Here is an 18,244-nt window from a genome sequence, read left to right as displayed (position 1 = left end):
GCCCGGTCCTCCCACGGGCTCCCCCGGCGGCGCTCCGCCGGAGTTTCGACCGGAGCTGATACCGGCTGCAGGCAGCCTGAGGGGTCCCAGTAAATCCCAGCCGCCTCCCCCTCTTGCCTCCCCCCTCGACTCAGGGGCCGTCTCCTAGCAGCCTCCTCTTCCCACCACGGTATCTGGGTCTGTTATCTCCCTCGGAAAGCAGAGGTGGTCTCCTGGGCTTGTCAGCGTTTGCAGGACTGCGGGAATAACAGGGCTGACAATGGCTCCTAACAACGGGTAGTGCCACCCCTCTTGTAGGTGTCACCAGCTGAGCTGGTATAAAAGAGAGAGAGGATGTGTGCTATCTGTGGGAAGCTGGTGGTGCACCCTCTCCTGAGTTACAGATGCAGACGAGCTGTTTGGCATCGACTGATTCTCTCTCTGCTAGCTCACAACTCCAGCCTGGACAGGCAATCTTCACAATTCCAATTCAAAAGTGCTTCTGCTGGCAGTGACTAGCCATGAGCTCGTCTCACATAAACAACAGAGCCAAGAGCCACTTTCGAGCCTCAGAGGAACATGAACTGAACGCGGTGGGGAAGAAGGCTTGGGATAATCCTGTCTACAATGGCTCTCCCTCTACTTCCTTGAAGATTCGAGCCATCTACAACCCCAAGTCCATCCTGGAGAATCCCTATGAGAACTTTGAAGAGGTGGGGGATCCACTGCACTACCAGGAAGAGCAGAGCAAAGCTGTGGATGGGAAGACGAGTCCTTTCCTCAAGTGCTGTTTCTACATCTTCAGAGGCATCCGAGGTAAAGCTCTGATATCTCTCTAGAAAGAATTTACCAGCTCTTGGGAAGAACAATGGCATTGGGGGTGTGTGAGCATGGGGATGCAGAAAGTAGAAACCCCATAGTGTTTGTGTAGCCCAGGAACCTGCTCAAGATAGACTAGCATTACTCCAGAGATCATCTTTGGCTGACCTGGAGGGAGCATCCTCGTTCCATGTCCTTCCTGTAGCTCCAGGGTCTGTCCTGTTACCTTTGCTACAATGCAGGACATACAGGCAGACTTAGTGGTGTTCTCAGGGTCATGCAGTGAATCTGTTGGCAGAGCTTATGTGTCCTGGACCCACAGAAGCCATCACTCTGGTGATGAGACTATTCTGTCTTTGTGTGCATTTTCTAGACGGAGTGGTACTGGTCCCTGTGTTACAGTGACTTAAGAACTGATATAAATATCCACCAGAGAAAATCTAGCACTGTCAGGACTGAAATGCAGAGGATAACAGGAATGTATCAAACAAGGCTTTGCTTGAAGACAGCTGAAAGAAAGAGGTGCTAGTTTTCAGTTTAAAAGGCAAAGGGGAATGAAATATTATGTAGGCTTATTCAGAGGCAATCAAAAACCTGGGAGCAAGTTAGGTCTCCTCCAAGGATATAGCCCTGGGCAAGAGCATTTGTTGAACAGTTTCTTATAGAAGGCATAAAGTCCTAATACTGTACAAACAGGGAAGACAAAGCAAGAAACTCTATTTCTTGCGGAAATTATTATTTTCTTGACAATGTGTCTTTTTTTCTTGACTTAGAAGACAAGAACCTTTTTCAGAGACGTACCCTCTAACAGTGCATGTGAGTGAACGACAGTATAGCCTGGTGCTGAATCGCACAGCCCTTCTATGATCAATTCTTTCTTACTTGTCATTACAGTTACAACTTAACACTATTAATTCACATGAAAGTTGGAGCTGAGGCTTTAGAAGTTTCTCCTGGCCAAAGAGCAGTGGTGGGTGGGCTTGCTGGGTAATTGCAGAGTGCCCAGGCAGAGTGCATCATTTACCTGTTTTATTCTGATGTCCTTTCTTCTAGACATTGTTTCAGTTTTAAAAAGGAAAAACAAATCCATACTTTAACATCAAAATTCCATTTGTGAGATGCCAGGGTTGAAATTGGAGCATGCAAATGAAAATACCTCTCACGACACTACAGCATTTCCTTCTATGACTGTTGCAGCAGTGCGTCCTGCCAGCAAGGGTGGTAAATAGGGCTGTAGGACAGACCAGAGCTGGGAAGATGAGATCCAAAGGCCAGTGTAGCCACAAGAAAGGCCTCTGTCAGCCTCACAGAAGTGGGGACTTTTTCCTTGAAGAATTTGCATCCTTCATTTGCATCTTTACTAGTTGCTCATAATTTTTCATTGCCTCTCCAAATATTGCTGGTTCTCCCCCTCCTCTTCCATTTAATCACCTTCATGTCTCACAAGGAAAATGGAGGTAGTAAAGATAAGTTGCTTAGCCAAGGACAGTTTGCGGGTTTTATTTGCTTAAAAAACATTATTTGGGATTACATGTCCATAGCTCTTTGGGGATCCTGGTCATAGTTGGCTTTTTGAGTTCTTTTCTTGTCCTCACCAGCTACTGGGCTGGACTACCAGTGAGTAGCTGCTGCTCTTAGTGCTACTGCTCAGGACTGTTCCTCTCTAAACTGTGTCCACGCAAGTCTGTGTCCCGTGGTTCCTGCCTGCCTCCTGCCACCTCAGCTGTTTCATGGCCAGCCTGCAGGCAGACTTTGCTGGGTATCTGGATGGCACGGTGGCCAGTGAGGGACACCCGGCTTCCCACTGCCTTTGGAAGATAATCTCCAGTTGTACCCGAGACCATGAGCTAGTCACTCACCTGGGTCATAAGTCTGGTTTAAAAGCAGCCTCAGAAGATAATGTAGATGTTGCTGCTCTTACCAGTAACTTGTTAGTATCAGGAAGGCAAGAATTACAAACGAATTGCATTGGTTGCCTGTTTTCTAGATTCTGAGTTTTTTTTTTCTTTGCTCTGCCTTGTGAGTGCTGGACGATCATGCAAGATGCTATAAGGAAGCCAGGATGTCTTTTTGTCTTGAGTATCCTTCTGCTCCAAATGTCATGTCCAAACCAGCTGCATCCCCAAAGGGGTAGGTGGTGCTGACAGAGACACAGGTGGGGACATGCTTCGTGTATGAGGTGGTGTATTTCCATGGCATATTTCCTAAAGAAACAGCTGAAACCAAACCTCAGCTGATACAGTTTTACATCTACTGGATGCAATCTGAAAGAGTACTGGGCCAGCCTCATGGTCCTCCAGGTATAATTTTGGGCAAGTCTCTGAACCAAGTTTTCAAGGATATTTGAGTGTCCCTGGATTTGGTGTTCCCGAGTACACTTCTGTTCTCAAAGCAAAGGAAGTCTGTGCTTCTGTTCCCAACAGGGGGATGTTAGGGGCTCACTGCCTCACGGACAAACGAATAAACCTGTTAAAACATTGTGATGTAGTTATATCTAGACATGAAGGGGGTAATTTAAAAGTGACCTGAACGGATGGTTGGGTTGTTTCCCCTTGTTTTTCTCCCTTGTGGAGATTCCTGTAGACCACATGCTACTGTCTCCTGCACATGAGTTAATCCAGATCTTCTCCAGGTTCTTATTTCTGTTGCTGGTCTGGCATGTCCAGAACAGGCTAATGGTTTGTCTGTCCAGGAGTGAGGGTGGATGCTGCAACAGTCACTATGGTGCAAAAAGCTCTCTAATCTGTTGAGATGCCAAAGAGCTATCGAAAAGACAGGAGTAAATGTGCACAGACCACTTTTGCTTGCTCCAAAGAAAAAAAGCGCTTTGTCCTCTGCCAGAGATGACTTCAAATGTGTGGCCTTTGATCAGCTTTGATCCTGGCTCGCAGGAAGATGACTGTTATGTACTACTGGGGATGGGCATCAGAGTTGAGCTCTCTAGGAGCTGCAGAAAGCAGCAAGACTATGGGTATTATTGACATGGCTTCCATCACTAGGCTTTCAAGTAGAAGTTCTTATGCCTTTCAACTTCAGGAGCATTTCAGAAATCACAACAGAAAGCCATTACAAAAAGAACAAACAAATACACTAATGGTATCAGGCGGTTCATCAAACCCAAAATATCAAGGCTCCTTTTAAAGGAAGTGTTTCTCTCTTTTTGATCAACGCTGGTGACATTTAATGAGTTGCTTTGACTGTGAGAAGAAATCGGATCGCTAGCTGGTGCAATTGGCATAACTGTATTGAAGTCAGCAGAGCTCCATTGATAGACATCCTGAAGGTAATTTGGCTCTAAATTTTATGCTGAAAATATTGAGTTGGGTTATTTGATTGAGTCTTATGACCTACAAGAAATCTGCAAGAGTTTTTAGGTAAGCAAGGGGCAACTATGTGGGGCCAGGTGGTTCAACATACACTAAAAGAACTAATAGTTGTAAAGCTAACATCAGATGCAGTTCTGCTATGGAAGTCCTATCAGAAGGTCAGCTGTTGGCACACGGAGGACTGAGATGAAATTTTGTGGTTTCAAGAGCACGTGTGACAAAGCCTGAATTTCTGCCAAGAGTAAGTTGAAAAACAGGCAGGAAAAGATCAGTCCATGTTGAACTTAAACGGAAAACAAGAGTGATTTAGCAAAATAAGGAAGCCAGCATATTTCAGTTTTGGTCAGCCCCAAATCTTTTGTTCATGCTGGAATGGTTCTTTTTAGGGGTTATTTAACACATTTTTACAGCTCTTAGTCAAGTTTTGAAATGAAAAGTGGGCTTGCTTTGAAAAGTGACAAAAATCCAACTCCCAACAGCGTTCTCTGGGAATGGGATTTCAACTCCTCACATGGCCTTTGAGAACAGCTATCAAAACTCACCAATTTCTTCTTTACACCCAACAGGTCTGTGGGGCACTACGCTGACTGAGAACACAGCTGAAAACAGAGAGCTTTATGTGAAGACCACACTGCGAGAGCTGCTAGTCTATATTGTGTTCTTGGTGGACATCTGTCTCTGTAAGTGGCTGTCATATCTCATAGGTGTCTTTCTGTGTGCAGCATGAGGGGAATAATGTGAAGTTTTATTATTAGACCTTGTCACTTTGTTGTGGGGGTTAAATTTATTGTACATGCACTCACTGCAGCAAGCAGGTGTGTTATTAAATCACAGAATAGCTGCTGCACACAGAAGTAAAATAAATGAGTGCTGCTCTAGACCTAACTGATACTGGTTAGGTTTAAGCAGTATTTTCTGATCCACATTATCAGTTCTAGCCATTGACTCCACAATGGGAGAATCTACCCAGGGTCTTTTCTTTGTTTCACAGCAAATGTTCAAGACCCAGAGAGCAGCTCTAGAAACTTCCTGGGATCAAAGACATGGGGTTCAAAGAGATTTTCCCTCTGAGACTGGAGGGGTGGCTGAGGTGATAAAGCAGATGGCAACTCATGCTGTTGTTCTTGAGTGGATTTAATGCGCCCCTGTGCTGAATGCTAATGGACTTTGTGTGGGTAGAACAATGGCTGTTTGTTTTTTGGGAAGGTTCATTCATTATCACAAATGAGCACCTGTAGCATGGGACAGTGAAGAGAATTATATTTCATGGACGCTATGGCAGGCGAGATAGACAGACAATAGCGACCTGAGTTACTATCACACTGGCCCAGGGAGACAGCGCTTCACTCATTCTTCCTAAAGAACCAAGACACGCACACAGACGTACATGTGGTTGCACACTGACTCATCCAGAAGTGGTGGGGGGGATGTCTTGAATGTCAGCTGCTTTATTTTCATGGTACCCTTTCAGCAGTAGGACATGTTCTTAGTGATCACCATGATGGATGCTTTCCTGCAGGAAGGAGCATTGGAAAGTTGAAACAACATGTTCAGGGAAGTTAAAGCCTGTTCCCATTTGAGGTTTCTTGGTAGATGAGAACTTAACTGGAGCTTTCCACTTGGGAAAATGGGGTGATCTCTCTACCTTAATGGATTCAGATCAGAACTTCAAAATACAGATCATGGACTTTGTTCTGAGAAAGAAAATTTCTTTCAGAAATCTCATCTGAGGGAAAAAAAATGTTACCCAGATGTTCAGTTGCATCATCCAGTAGTCTTCTCTGGCTTTCAAAGTCTTATAGTCTGTCAGTCTGGCAGTTTAAATTCTGGAACATGCAACAGATAAGTTTGTAAATCCCTAAGAAAGCAGAAAGTAATACAATTAGAGTTCCCAAGGTTTCTTCTCTTGTGCATTGTTCAGCTTACCTGTGATAGTATAAGCTACACAGAAAGTGAATATATACATATATTTATGTCAGGTGTAAGGGAGGACCTTTCTGTTGTCTCTTCTCTTAGTGACATATGGAATGACAAGTTCCAATGCCTATTACTATACCAAAGTGATGTCTGAGCTCTTCCTGCAGACCTCTTCGGATGGCCGTGTCTCCTTCCAGTCCATCGGCAGCATGGCTGACTTCTGGGTGGTGAGTACAAGTCTGGCCCGGCGTGGGAAACCCGGGAAGTCTTAGCTAGATGGGATATTCTGTTCCCTCAGAATGTGATACTTAATGCTTTCAGCAAGGCATTTTGCTGCCACAAGCTTTTGCCAGCTATTAGAAATAGTTATGTCATTTGCATGCAAAATATCTACTGATTGTGGGAACAGCATACTTAACCTGCCTGTAATTCATGCCTGGGCTGGTCTGATCTATAGATTCTTTATGAAGAATCTGGATTAAAATTTGCATGGACTTTTATCAAAAAGAATAAAGAGGGGGGAAAAGATGTCTCGGGTCTAACACATTTCTGCCAAAGAACTGGTGAAGGAATAATATGAGCCACAGTGAAAGTTGTTGAGATATTGCAACCACTTGTCTCTGACAGTCAGCCATCAATCGTCAGTTACCTTTGTCTTTTCCTACTATATTAAAAAAGTAAAATGAACTATGGCACTATTGTTTTTCCCCCACTGTTTCCAGGGCACTGGCACACCCCATTTTCCTAATTCACACCTCATACCGGGACAGTTCCTTAAAACTTGTGCTCACTGAAGTGGAAGGGACAAAGAGGTCTTTGGGGCCCTTGTCTCTTCATTAACACAACAAGGTGCAGCAACCAAAATACAGACCTGTGAGAAGCCAATAATGCCCCTGCTGCCCAACATCCCTCTTTCATCCTGTGGCTCCACTAGCCCTGGTCTTTCCCCTTGTTAGCATATATCCAACACAAGCTTCTACTACTTTCCATCTTGGGGAGTAGAGAGGGGTGGGTCAGGTCTTACTATCTCAAGCCCAAGCTAAGAAAATTCCTCTCAGGTGTGGGCTATAAAGAAGTTGTTCTCCTCTCCCTCTCTTGCAGTATGCACAAGGTCCCCTTCTGGATAATCTTTACTGGACAAAGTGGTACAACAACGATTCCCTAGCAGCACATGGCACCCAGTCATACATCTACTATGAGAACCTGCTGCTGGGTGTCCCACGCATGCGACAACTGAAGGTGAAGAACAATTCCTGTGTGGTCCATGATGACTTCAAGGAGGAAATCTCAGGCTGCTATGATGTATACTCAGAAGACAAGGAGGAAAGGGTCTCCTTTGGACTCATCAATGGAACAGCGTAAGTATATCTTCTGCTGTTCAGGGTTAGAAAATCAGTGATTTTTTTGTTTTAATTAGTCTCTCCTAGTTAAAATAAAATGTGCTGAGCCACAGGATGCCAGGGTTGAGTTTTTCACATAAGGCTGGAATCCCCCTTGCAGTCAGCAGCAGCAAGTCCTTTTTGTCTATCAATAAGGCCAAGTGTCTCTTTGAGGAAAAGCACAATAGAATGAGTGCCAGAGCGGGACCTGCTGGGAAAGCCATGAGAAATCCAGTGGAAAATTAGGTAGAGATTGTTGTCTGTTTTTTTTAATAGAGACCTTTGGGACCAGATCTAGCAAATGGATGATGCTATCTGCTTCTCTCCTGGATTTGAGGAGCCAGAGAGAAGGGAGTGCATCTCTTTCAACTTGAAAACCTATTTCTCTGTAATAATGTGATGTAGCTGCGGTTTAATAACTCTTTACTTGCTGCATGAGTCTTGGTCTGTGAATGAGAGGCTATTGTTCATAGGAAATATGAGCGCAAGTGTGTTCTAAGCAGAGGATTGTGTGCAACATGGTAGAAGGCAATACAGCAGATCCTGGGAGTAACCTCCATGCAAACAAGACTGTGGTATAGCCAATGAACCTGCAGAATTTTCCCTCCACAGTCTTGCAAGTCATGTTGTGGCACTGCTGGGAAGCACTAGATCAGAAATCTAACAGTAATGAAGAACTGACATAGGCTCAGATTTGGAATAGGAATTAAGTGCCAACTCTTTAATTAAAAAGTGCTATGTTCCTTGAAGATCTGGTCTAATTTCTGCCGGCTACAAGGTCATATCCAAGTCTGGGATGGTGATGCCTTTGCTTATGGGCTGTCTGTTGTAGGTGGAGGTACCATTCTGAGGAGGAGCTGGGTGGCTCATCTCACTGGGGAAGACTAACCAGTTACAGTGGAGGAGGATACTACATTGACCTCAAGTTGACCAGAGAAGAGACTGCTGAAGCCCTGCAAGTCTTGAAGGAGAAGTTGTGGCTGGATCGGGGGACACGAGTTGTCTTCATTGATTTCTCTGTGTATAATGCAAATATCAATCTGTTCTGTGTCCTGAGGTAAGCCGAGTCCCACTGAAAATTCCTCTGCCTCTTGCTTCTTCCTCAATGCCACAGTTTCTTAAAATGTAAATATTTTAACATGGTCTGCAAGGGTGGTAGGACTGAATGGTGTCAGTAGATGTTGCATAGATTAGTAAGAAGACTTGGTCTTCCTGACATAACCAGTCACACCTCTCTTCGCCTTTCACCCCTTCCTATCATGGGCAACAAAGCAGCAGAAATACAGCTGTGTAAACACATGCACACAACCTTTCCACTCATGGTTTGGTGGATAGCTCACTCTCAGGTTTGATGCCTCTCAAAATTATCTAAGAGCCTCCACCCCCCTGTTTGTAATTATCAGAGTTTTCTTGTCCCCTTCAAGGTTAGTGGTTGAGTTTCCAGCCACTGGTGGTGCCATTCCCTCCTGGCAAATCCGGACAGTCAAGCTTATACGATATGTCAGCGCATGGGACTTTTTCATTGTTGCCTGTGAAATTGTCTTCTGTGTCTTCATCTTCTACTATGTGGTGGAGGAGATTTTGGAGCTGCGTATCCACAAGCTTCAGTACTTTACCAGCATCTGGAACATCCTGGATGTGGTCGTCATTCTGGTGAGGATCCTTGGACTCTTTTTTGGGGGAGGTATAAGAACCAAAATAAGGTATAAGAACCTAAATAAATAAAGGGATGGGGAAACAAGACTAGATTAGACAAGAGCTGGCACGTGTTTTGCTCCAATAGAAAAATGAACTAGCAGAGATGGACACATGCTCTTCTATGAGCTGTTAGGAGAGAATTCTTTACTTAGAGATGCCTAAGAGGCTGTGAAGTCAGGGTATCATTCAGTGCACTAAGACCTTATTTCCATCCCCCACCAGCAGACTGCAGTAGTGAGGCGTGATACCAAAGAATTCTGTGACACTTTAATTTCTGTGGAAAGCATAGGCACAGTGGTCACTGCAGACTCTTCCTCTTCGCAGCTCTCCATCACCGCTATTGGGTTTCACATCTTTCGCACCATTGAGGTGAACAGACTGTTGGGAGAGTTGCTGAAACACCCTGACACCTATGCGGACTTTGAGTTCCTGGCATTCTGGCAGACACAGTACAACAATATGAATGCAGTCAACTTATTCTTTGCTTGGATCAAGGTATTGTAGGGGGTCTGGGAGGTGCCAGGCCTCCAGTCTCAGACCTCTTCCACCCCTCTGAGTGAATGAGGGTAACAGCTATATAGCAGAGAAGAATTTTCCTCAAAGTGGTATGTTCTGTTTTGAAGAAAATCCAGACAACTTTTCACCCTGCATTCTGAGGCCAGTTATTTGGAGATGAGCTCAGATGTTGTGGTGTAAAAGTGGTTTTCGAAAATGCTGAGTACAATATAACTTCGTCCATCCTGTTCTATTGTAGTATTTTGGAGGATAGTCTGGCAAACCATGTTTTCTTTTCGTGATGGCCACCAAACAACTGGAAATGACTCATTTGTTGGCATGGACTTTGCATTTCAACCAAAGCATCTTGGCATGGCGGAAAGCCACACTGTACTTGGGGCTCCTCATTAGCCTCAAGAAATTTGTCCTTACAGCAGTCCCTCTTTATATTTCCCATTGACATAGGGAACAAAGTCATATGTTTATGATCCCACAGGAAGATGGTGGCACACCTGGGACAAATATCCTGAATACTAAGCCACCATTCCCCTAGCCAGGCTGTCTTCTCGGTGCTTTAGTACTATAGTGAACCTCTTGTCTTAGTAAGCGTGCACATATATACGAGGGACTGACCTAGGTGACGGTTTGACCTAACTATGTCCCTGTTATTCCTTCTTGCAGATATTCAAATATATTAGCTTTAACAAAACAATGACCCAGCTCTCCTCCACACTGGCACGTTGTGCCAAGGACATCCTGGGCTTTGCCATTATGTTCTTCATTGTCTTCTTTGCCTACGCCCAGCTGGGTTACCTTCTTTTTGGGACACAAGTGGAAAACTTCAGCACCTTTGTCAAATGCATGTAAGTGTATAAGTCGGAACCATGTTTCCATCATTTCATCAAAAGAATTTTAACTACTTTCCAACCTGTCCCCAATTGTAAATCTGGATGTCAATCAGACGCCTGTTGTATCTCATTGTAATAAAGCCACAATTGTTAATAAGTAGTTCCAGCTGTGGCATCTTCGTGGACAAAAGAACACAGTGAGAAAATTGAGGATTACAGACAGATTTTTGATTGTCTGGTGTTTATCAGTAGGGACACAAGTAGCTGATCCTACCAGACTTTGAGACTCCTTGCAGCCCTAAAATTCAATGGAAATCCCAGCCTTTTCATGGGAGCATTTAGTGAGAAGTTCCCATTTGCTGAAGCCTAGACAGCTTTCCCTTGACGTGGAATTGTTAGGCACACCAAAGGTACTCAACATGCAGAATGGCATAATGTCTTTCTGCAGAAAAGCATCATAGCGCAGCTGATAATTTAGTTTCTGTTCTGCAGGACCTTCTGTCACCTTCTCACCTGCTGTGCATCCAAAAAGGTGGTAGAATGGTGCTCGTGGTCACTGAGACCTTGGCAAATTTGTGGTTTTATATACCAGCAGATGGCTTTAGGCCTATCTGGGTTAAACTTCTCTGTAATTCTGGTGGTAAGAACTGAATAGCTCAAAACACTTGTTTTGAGGCAGGCTTAGAACATTGGTCGTTGGTTGGTTTGTTTTTTTTTAGATAAGGACAAGGCCCAGATAAAAGCTCCGGAGTTTTGAAATTCTCTGGCTTTCAAACACTCACTGATGATATCGTTTCAGTGTCTGCACAACAGCTGCATGAAATCTTACTGTTTTTCATCAGATAGTGCATTTTAATTCAAACAAAGGTTTGGAAGGAATACTGTTTGCTACTACAGGGTTTTCACAGGGAAAAGCAGAAGTAATGCATTTATCTTATCAAGATGATGGCTTTAAACACAAACGAAAAAGTCAGAAATTTTATATTAGTTATAAATATATTTGATTTTGATAAAAGAGCAGCTCCACTTCATTTCTGAAAGTTGGCAGTCATATAATATGTTAATTTTAATACAAATTCAGCATGAAGTTTTCTAAAATGTGCTGTATAATAGTCTAAATAAGATTAAGTAGACTTTTTCAAAGTAAGAGATAAAAATAATTTCTTACTGGAAGGAGACATTTCAACATCACTGAATTGGGACAATTTAAACCAAAGAAGAGGAAGCAATGCCATATTCCTCTTCCTTAGACCAAGAAAACATTCCCAGCTCCCTGAACAGTCCAAATGCAAGGAATCTGAAATGGAGCTTTGCAATTCTCAGACAGGATTTTCAGGCTCTGGGCTCTCAAAGTCCTTTTCCCTGCACATGGCTTCACAGTCTCTGTCTGTCTCTCTGTCTGTCCTTTTTTTTTTCCTTTTCCCCTTTCATTTTTTTAATTGGAGGATATTTTTTACAAGGATCATTTCATTGATCAATTTCCAGAGAAGTCCCACAGATAACGTATCGAGGTACCTGAAATGGGGGACGACCAGTGGGTGGATGAGCACCCACAGAAGGAGGTGTTGGGGAAGTGAGTTAAAATATCCAACCTCAGACAAGCCTTCAGTCCATGGGCTCACTCAGGCAACAAGCCATGTTAAGGGAGGCACCTGCTACAGCAGCGGGTTTTCAGCCTGTGTTCCACAGACCTCAGGCATCTAAGGCCTGCCTTCAAGGGGTCTACAAGAGATAACTGAGATAAGCAAACTTCTGGTAAATAGACTTAAACTTGCTTCATTATCAGGGCTATGAATTGCAAAAGGTCAAAGAGCACCAGCCAGTACAAACATCCGCTCCACAGTCTCACTAACTCTTTTGCAAGAGAAGGCTTCAGTGAGTCAAATGCCTTTATAAGGGAGAATTCAGGTTGCTTTTGTTTTATTTTTGTTTTTAACTCCTGTTTAGACCAAAACACACTTTGGACAACCAGAAATTTGTGTGGCAACCGTGTTTTGCTTTCCAGCCTGCTCTTGCTCTAACCAGATCGGCCCCATTCACCCCCGAAACACTACATTTAAATCACCAGTTGGACTGAATGACTTAGACTCTGCTCTGGGTTGTGCCTGTGACCACCTAGGCTCCAGGCAGGTTCAGGGTTCACCTCAGGACTGTCTGAGGAGGTAGGATAAATGTATGTGCCTTTGCGTGACCTTGTGTTCTTCCTCTCCTCCAGCTTCACCCAGTTTCGGATCATTCTTGGTGATTTTGACTACAATTCCATTGACAATGCCAACAGGGTCCTTGGGCCTATTTACTTCGTCACCTATGTGTTCTTTGTTTTTTTTGTGCTCCTGGTAAGCAAGAAAGCCTTCCTTGCCTCTATACTGACAGCAGTGTTTGAGAGACCCCTCCCGATAAACCCCATGTTAGGTGCAGTGCAAACGCTTAGAGAGATGGGAAGTTTCTGTTACGATAACTTTGCAGTGTGAATAGACCAAAGTAGAAAAAGAACACACCATTGCAATTGGGGTCATCAGGGCAATTAAGGGCCATATTCATATCATTTAAGGTGAAGACTAAAACCTGCTGGGAATACCACTGGTGGTGTAGCTGAATTCAAGGGGATCAGTTGAGTTGCTCTGCAGTAGACAGGCAACAAAGTATGGGGGACAGTCTCTGGCTTGCTAGGCAATGGATGCAAAGGGATGCATAATGACCACGTTAAACATCTAGTGCCAGGAATCCAAAAGTAACAAAAGATCTTGCAGGAGAAGCTACCGGAGGTGGTGTTTGAGCTGGAAACAAATGTACTTTCATCCACTGCTTTAGCTGCAAGGACCTCCTCCTCAGTGAGAAAGCACTGTGTGGCTGAAGTGGGCCTTCCATTTTAATTTGCCCAAGGGATACCCGATGGGGAAACAGCTCCTTGTTTAACTGTGTCATGCACATCTCTGCCAGTCTCTTGCTGCCTCAGCTGCTGGGCAGGCAAGATGTCTCAGGCTAATTCATCTCTTTTCTTCTCTTTTTTCTAGAACATGTTTCTGGCCATCATCAATGATACCTACTCAGAAGTCAAGGAAGAGCTTTCAAGCCAGAAGGATGAGCTGCAGCTCTCGGATATCTTGAAGCAGGTGATGAATAGAGAAAGCTGTGCTACTTTCTAGCTAAAGCCTGAGACATCTTCTGGAAGTCCCTGACCTACATGGAATTCACTAGAGAAAAAAAAAAGTGGTTGCCAATTCAAGATCCACCACCTTGGTGCACATAGTAACAACAGGAGTCACAGTTCCCTTCTGGGATAGATCAAGCTCCCAGATCCTTTGGCAATGGGAAGATGAGAAAGCAGCGGTGGGGAGAATCCTGTTGCTTGAGCATGCTGGTAGTGTTTCTCAGAGACTTTCCTTTCCAGGACAGTTTCTAGACAAAGCTGTTTCAGTCCTTGATATAGTGTACTTTCATCAATAGAGTGGCAGGTTTGACTCTGGTGAGCTGAGCATGTCACAGTGATGCAAATCTGGTGAGTTACTTGTGGATTGGCCATGGGCAAATTCCAGTAAAGATCCTGGAATTTCACAGCTCCCTGTGCTGTGGGACCAATATTCCACAAAGAATGGTAGTTGAGACATTATCTTAAACAGCTGATGTCTGGGAGCTCAGATAAACAGAGAGAGAAAAGCAGAGGGCAAACATTGACAGGGAGTCCCTGGTTACCACGTTGGTGTCACTTTGAAGGTGTGATCCTAGTTTAGAGATTGGGCCTATTCAGCCAGCGTTGTATTTTTGCTTCTGGAAAGCTCAAAATCTTCCTGTATTAGTCAGCATCTGCTCACCCATATTGCATTGTCCGCTCTGCCCTATTTTTCACTGTTCTGCCTGCATGATTCCCTGTCCATTTGCACCTTTGGTAACAGAGCTACAACCGGACACTTATGAGGCTGAAGCTGAAGAAGGAGCGGATCTCCGATGTGCAGAAGGCACTACAGAACGGAACGAAAGAACTGGACTTTGAAGACTTCAAGAACAGCTTGAAGGAGTAAGTGAGTCAGCTTGAGGGATGCCCACTTATCCCTTTCTCTTGGTCATACGGGTAATTTAAATTCTCTGGTTTTCAAGACTGGGAGCTTGACTTCAAGACTTCAAGCTAGCTCAGATCTGGGCAATGTAAGACTCAAAAAAATAGTTATCACCTTTCCCCACATGTTTAATCTCCTGTTCTAAATGAGTTTGTGTTAGTACCTCTTTCCCATTTGGGATGTTTAGGTTTGTCACTGGCAGGAGGAAACAATACACTGATTTCAAAAGTGTTGCTCCGGCACTGTTAGAGCCCGACAGTGTAATTCAGAGATGCCTTTAGTTTTCTCTGCCTACTGTTTTGCAGACTGGGCCACGCAGACCATGAGATCACAGCAGCCTTCTCCAGGTTCGACAAAGATGGCAACCACATCCTTGATGAAGAGGAGCAACAGCAGATGAAGCATGACCTAGAGGCGAAAAGGGTAAAAAAAGGACAAGGAAAGAAACCCTCTGTTTGGTAGAGACCACTCCAAAGTGGCCCCAGAAATCTTTGGGTTTGTGGTATAAATGAAGCAGGCAACTTAAATACAGCTCCAACTCTGCCTGGAGAGCAGTCTGTGAAGCTGTGTGTGATTTGCAGTGAAGCTGACACAGTAGCCAGATTTGCAGGAGTTCCTTTATCTATCTTCCAGGTTGCTCTGAACACAGAGATTGAGAATTTGGGGAAATCCTACAGTGACAACAACCTGGATGAGAATCTGACCTACGTGGAAGCAAGGAAAAACCACGCCAATAACACCAGCTGGGTCTCCAAAGAAGAGTTCCAAGTGTATGTTTGTGCTGGCAGTAGTTTAATTCCTCTGCAAACGAGGGGTCTGATTCCCTGCTGCTTCCTTCCCTGATATAACTGTTTACACTGGTGCTGAGCAGTTTCAGTATGATCTTGTCCCTTTCTATCTTGCACACATGTAAATGAGCAGGTGAGGAGAGAACTGGGACAGTTCTGGTAGTTTGCTTGTTCCTGTAAAAGATTGGGTTAAGGAATTTTGCTTTCTGCCTCTTGAATAACCTCTGCAGCAGTCAGCTGGCCACAGGCAATATGCTGTCGGGTTTCAGGTCAGAAGGTAGCCCAGATAACTGGGCCAGGGGAAGTTGAAGTTGATACCTTTACAGAAGGTCCTGTGGGAATAAATATCCTTGGTTTATAGCCTAGTTGGCCCTCACCCTCCAGGTCTGAGAATAACACTTGGCTGTTTCTTCCACAGGAGGACCATGGGATAAATACAGCACAGAGAATCAGGAGATCCTGATTCTGATACTGAGGAACACTGAGCAATCCTCATAGGGCCATATGAAAGGAGAGGCAGGTGCAATATTTAATAATGGGATTATATTGTGGCTGGACTGTGATCCAAACTGGTTGGGATCCATTCTAGACAGAATCACTGATTACAGATGAAAACAGAGCATAGCAGGGAGTTATGTCTTCAGTGGGTATGAACCAGTTCTCTGATGCAAAGCATTCACTCCTGTTTGAGGTCTGACTCATTGTACATAGGATGTTTGCTGCAAATCCTGCTGTTCATGACAAGAAAAAGCTTGCAAATTCTCTCCATGTCTCCCCCAGCCTCCTGCAACGTGTGCTGCAGCTGGAACAGTCCATAAACAGCATTGGCTCCAAGATTGATGCTGTGGTGAACAAGTTAGATGTGCTGGAAAGACACAATCTGAAGAGGAAGGACCTGTTGGGCAAGCCACTGGATAACATTAGCAAGGTTAGTAGCCTTCCACCATGCATGTGAACCAGCTTCAGGGTGGTGCTATGTGAATGGTCCTGGCATCATCTTTGCATTCCCAATCCCCATTGACATAGGACCAAAAGGGTTGGGCAGGGTCAGCATTTTGTGTGATCAAGCCTCTTCTGTTCAAGCACAGTGACAAAAAGCTGCTTGCTTTCACATCCCCCCAGTTAACCATGGTACCCTTACACACACCTTCCAGGCCAAACTCATTCCTGTGGCAGTGGATGCAATTCCCTTGTGTTCAGTTTCTTTGCACCTACTTATCTGCAGATAAATAAAAAATACTGTCCTTCCCAGCAAGAGCAGTTCATGACAGTCTTGTGGACTGTGATCTTAACATCTCGCCTATGGATTACTTATCACACATGAGGTGGAAGATCGTTAGCGACTTTTGCCAAAGACTGCCTGTATTCAGTCAACCAGCATATTTTAGATCTTCAGCTTTAAAGTCAAAGGCAGCAAGGCATGCGGGAGCCATGTCATTACTTCATGTTTTTATGGCTTTCGTAACGAGAGCAGTCTAACAGCACACAGTGACCTAGCTGAGTCAGAAAGAAGCCTCTCTCTTTTGCAGAGTAGTTTTGTGATCGCTTCCCATCTGAAAGAGTAGTTTAGAAGGTTCTGCTTATGTGAACGTGCCTGAAAGATTATCCAAGTGTTTGCTTGCAGATTTGCTTTGCCCCGGGATTTCTGTGAATGTTCTTGTAGATGGTGAAAAGGGATGACTCCTCATCTGTCTAATGCTTGAATGTACATTCATCAGTGTACGGCAGCAAACAGTATATTGGATCTTTAATAGACAGGCAGGTTGTACTCATTTCTGGAAGAATGTGGGAAGATATTTAAGTATCATGCACACCTTGTCTCTCTCCTGGAGTGTTGCTAGACTTCTTGGTAGCTTGCTAAAAGTGCAGGTCGCTCTTTTTTTCTGGTTAACAGGAGGAAGAACCCAGTCAGGAAGAATTGCTGCTCCGCCAGAGCCTAGACCAGCCAGGGAAAGAAGAAGCAGAAATCCAGGGGATGGAACATGTACGGGGAAACAACCTGAGTGGCAACTCTTCCCAAAATGGGGTCAGCCCCATCTTGCTCAGGTCAAGTGTGCCGGGGTCTCAGGTGCCCAAGAACATCCAGCCGCAGTCTGACATGCACTTCTAGCGAACAGCCCAGTGCTCCCAGTTTGGCTGCCGTGGTACTAAGTCACTGTTTGTTGTTTCCCCACTGTTAGAGTAATCCGGACAGCTGGACGCAGACACCACTGTTGCCAGAAACTGGTGATGTGAAAAATCAGGGATGCTCTTTTCCAGCATAACGATGTGTCATGTCAGAGCTAGAACTTTTGGCCCCTGTCCCTCTGGACTAGGTGTTGTATTAGTCTTTTGCCTCTGACCAGGCCAGTGCAAAGTCTTTTATCTATCCTTTCCCAACATGCAAAGACCCAAGAACTCTTTGAACACTTGGGTCCAGAGTGGCACATTGCAACTTGTTCCCCACACACACAATTAGCTGCAGGACAAAGATGCGGTAATCATGTAAACAAAGCAGAATATAATCATTAGTGTGAGATGGAAAGGAGAAATTTAGTTATTTGTGTCTGTCTAGTTACCAGCAGCTTTGTCCTGTATTAGTTTGTTTCCAGAGCACTTTGGTAACCCTCTCTGTACCATAGATTCAGACGTTTAGAAAAGAGGATACTAGCACCGAATTCGGGATAAATAAAATGAGAGTTGACTCCCAGTGTGGTTGGAAGGAGACCTGAAATACCGTAAATGGAGAAGTAGTTGTTACTGGTAGGGTCCTAGGTCTGAATGTTAGTGTAGAGAGACTACTAGTTATATGGTTTCCAACACAGGTGTTGACACTAAGAAATCTTTTTATGTTGCCTATTTTCACACACCTTAAATTGCATTTCAAGGTACTTCACAAAATTAGTACCATATTTACAAAGTTGTGACACTTTTTTTTTGTCAAGGAAACAATTTTGTTTG

The 18,244-nt window shown here is 44.3% G+C and overlaps 1 protein-coding gene across 1 annotated transcript; it reads left to right on the top strand.

Moving 5' to 3' along the window:
* The first annotated feature begins 500 nt into the window (after positions 1–500).
* On the top strand, positions 501–17,414 carry PKD2L1 (polycystic kidney disease 2-like 1). Its single transcript, XM_009888825.1, has 15 exons — positions 501–795; positions 4,691–4,804; positions 6,141–6,268; positions 7,143–7,399; positions 8,253–8,477; positions 8,845–9,073; positions 9,443–9,613; positions 10,295–10,476; positions 12,677–12,797; positions 13,476–13,574; positions 14,355–14,476; positions 14,822–14,939; positions 15,150–15,286; positions 16,085–16,232; positions 17,199–17,414. Exons 1-15 carry the CDS (start codon positions 501–503, stop codon positions 17,412–17,414), a joined length of 2,562 nt encoding a protein of 853 aa, XP_009887127.1.
* The last annotated feature ends 830 nt before the right edge of the window (positions 17,415–18,244 follow it).

This window comes from Charadrius vociferus, unplaced genomic scaffold (assembly GCF_000708025.1).
Source record: "Charadrius vociferus isolate BGI_N301 unplaced genomic scaffold, ASM70802v2 scaffold436, whole genome shotgun sequence".
In the NCBI taxonomy this organism is placed as follows: domain Eukaryota; kingdom Metazoa; phylum Chordata; class Aves; order Charadriiformes; family Charadriidae; genus Charadrius; species Charadrius vociferus.
The sequence above is the reverse complement of the archived record's forward strand: the minus strand, read 5'-3'. Positions and strand labels throughout refer to the sequence as shown.

Coding starts and splice junctions, on each gene's coding strand:
- PKD2L1 (XM_009888825.1), top strand. CDS start 501: ATGAGCTCGTCTCACATAAACAACAGAGCCAAGAGCCACTTTCGAGCC. Junction 4,805..6,140: donor CTTGGTGGACATCTGTCTCT/GTAAGTGGCTGT, acceptor CTCTTCTCTTAG/TGACATATGGAATGACAAGT. Junction 12,798..13,475: donor TTGTTTTTTTTGTGCTCCTG/GTAAGCAAGAAA, acceptor TCTTTTTTCTAG/AACATGTTTCTGGCCATCAT.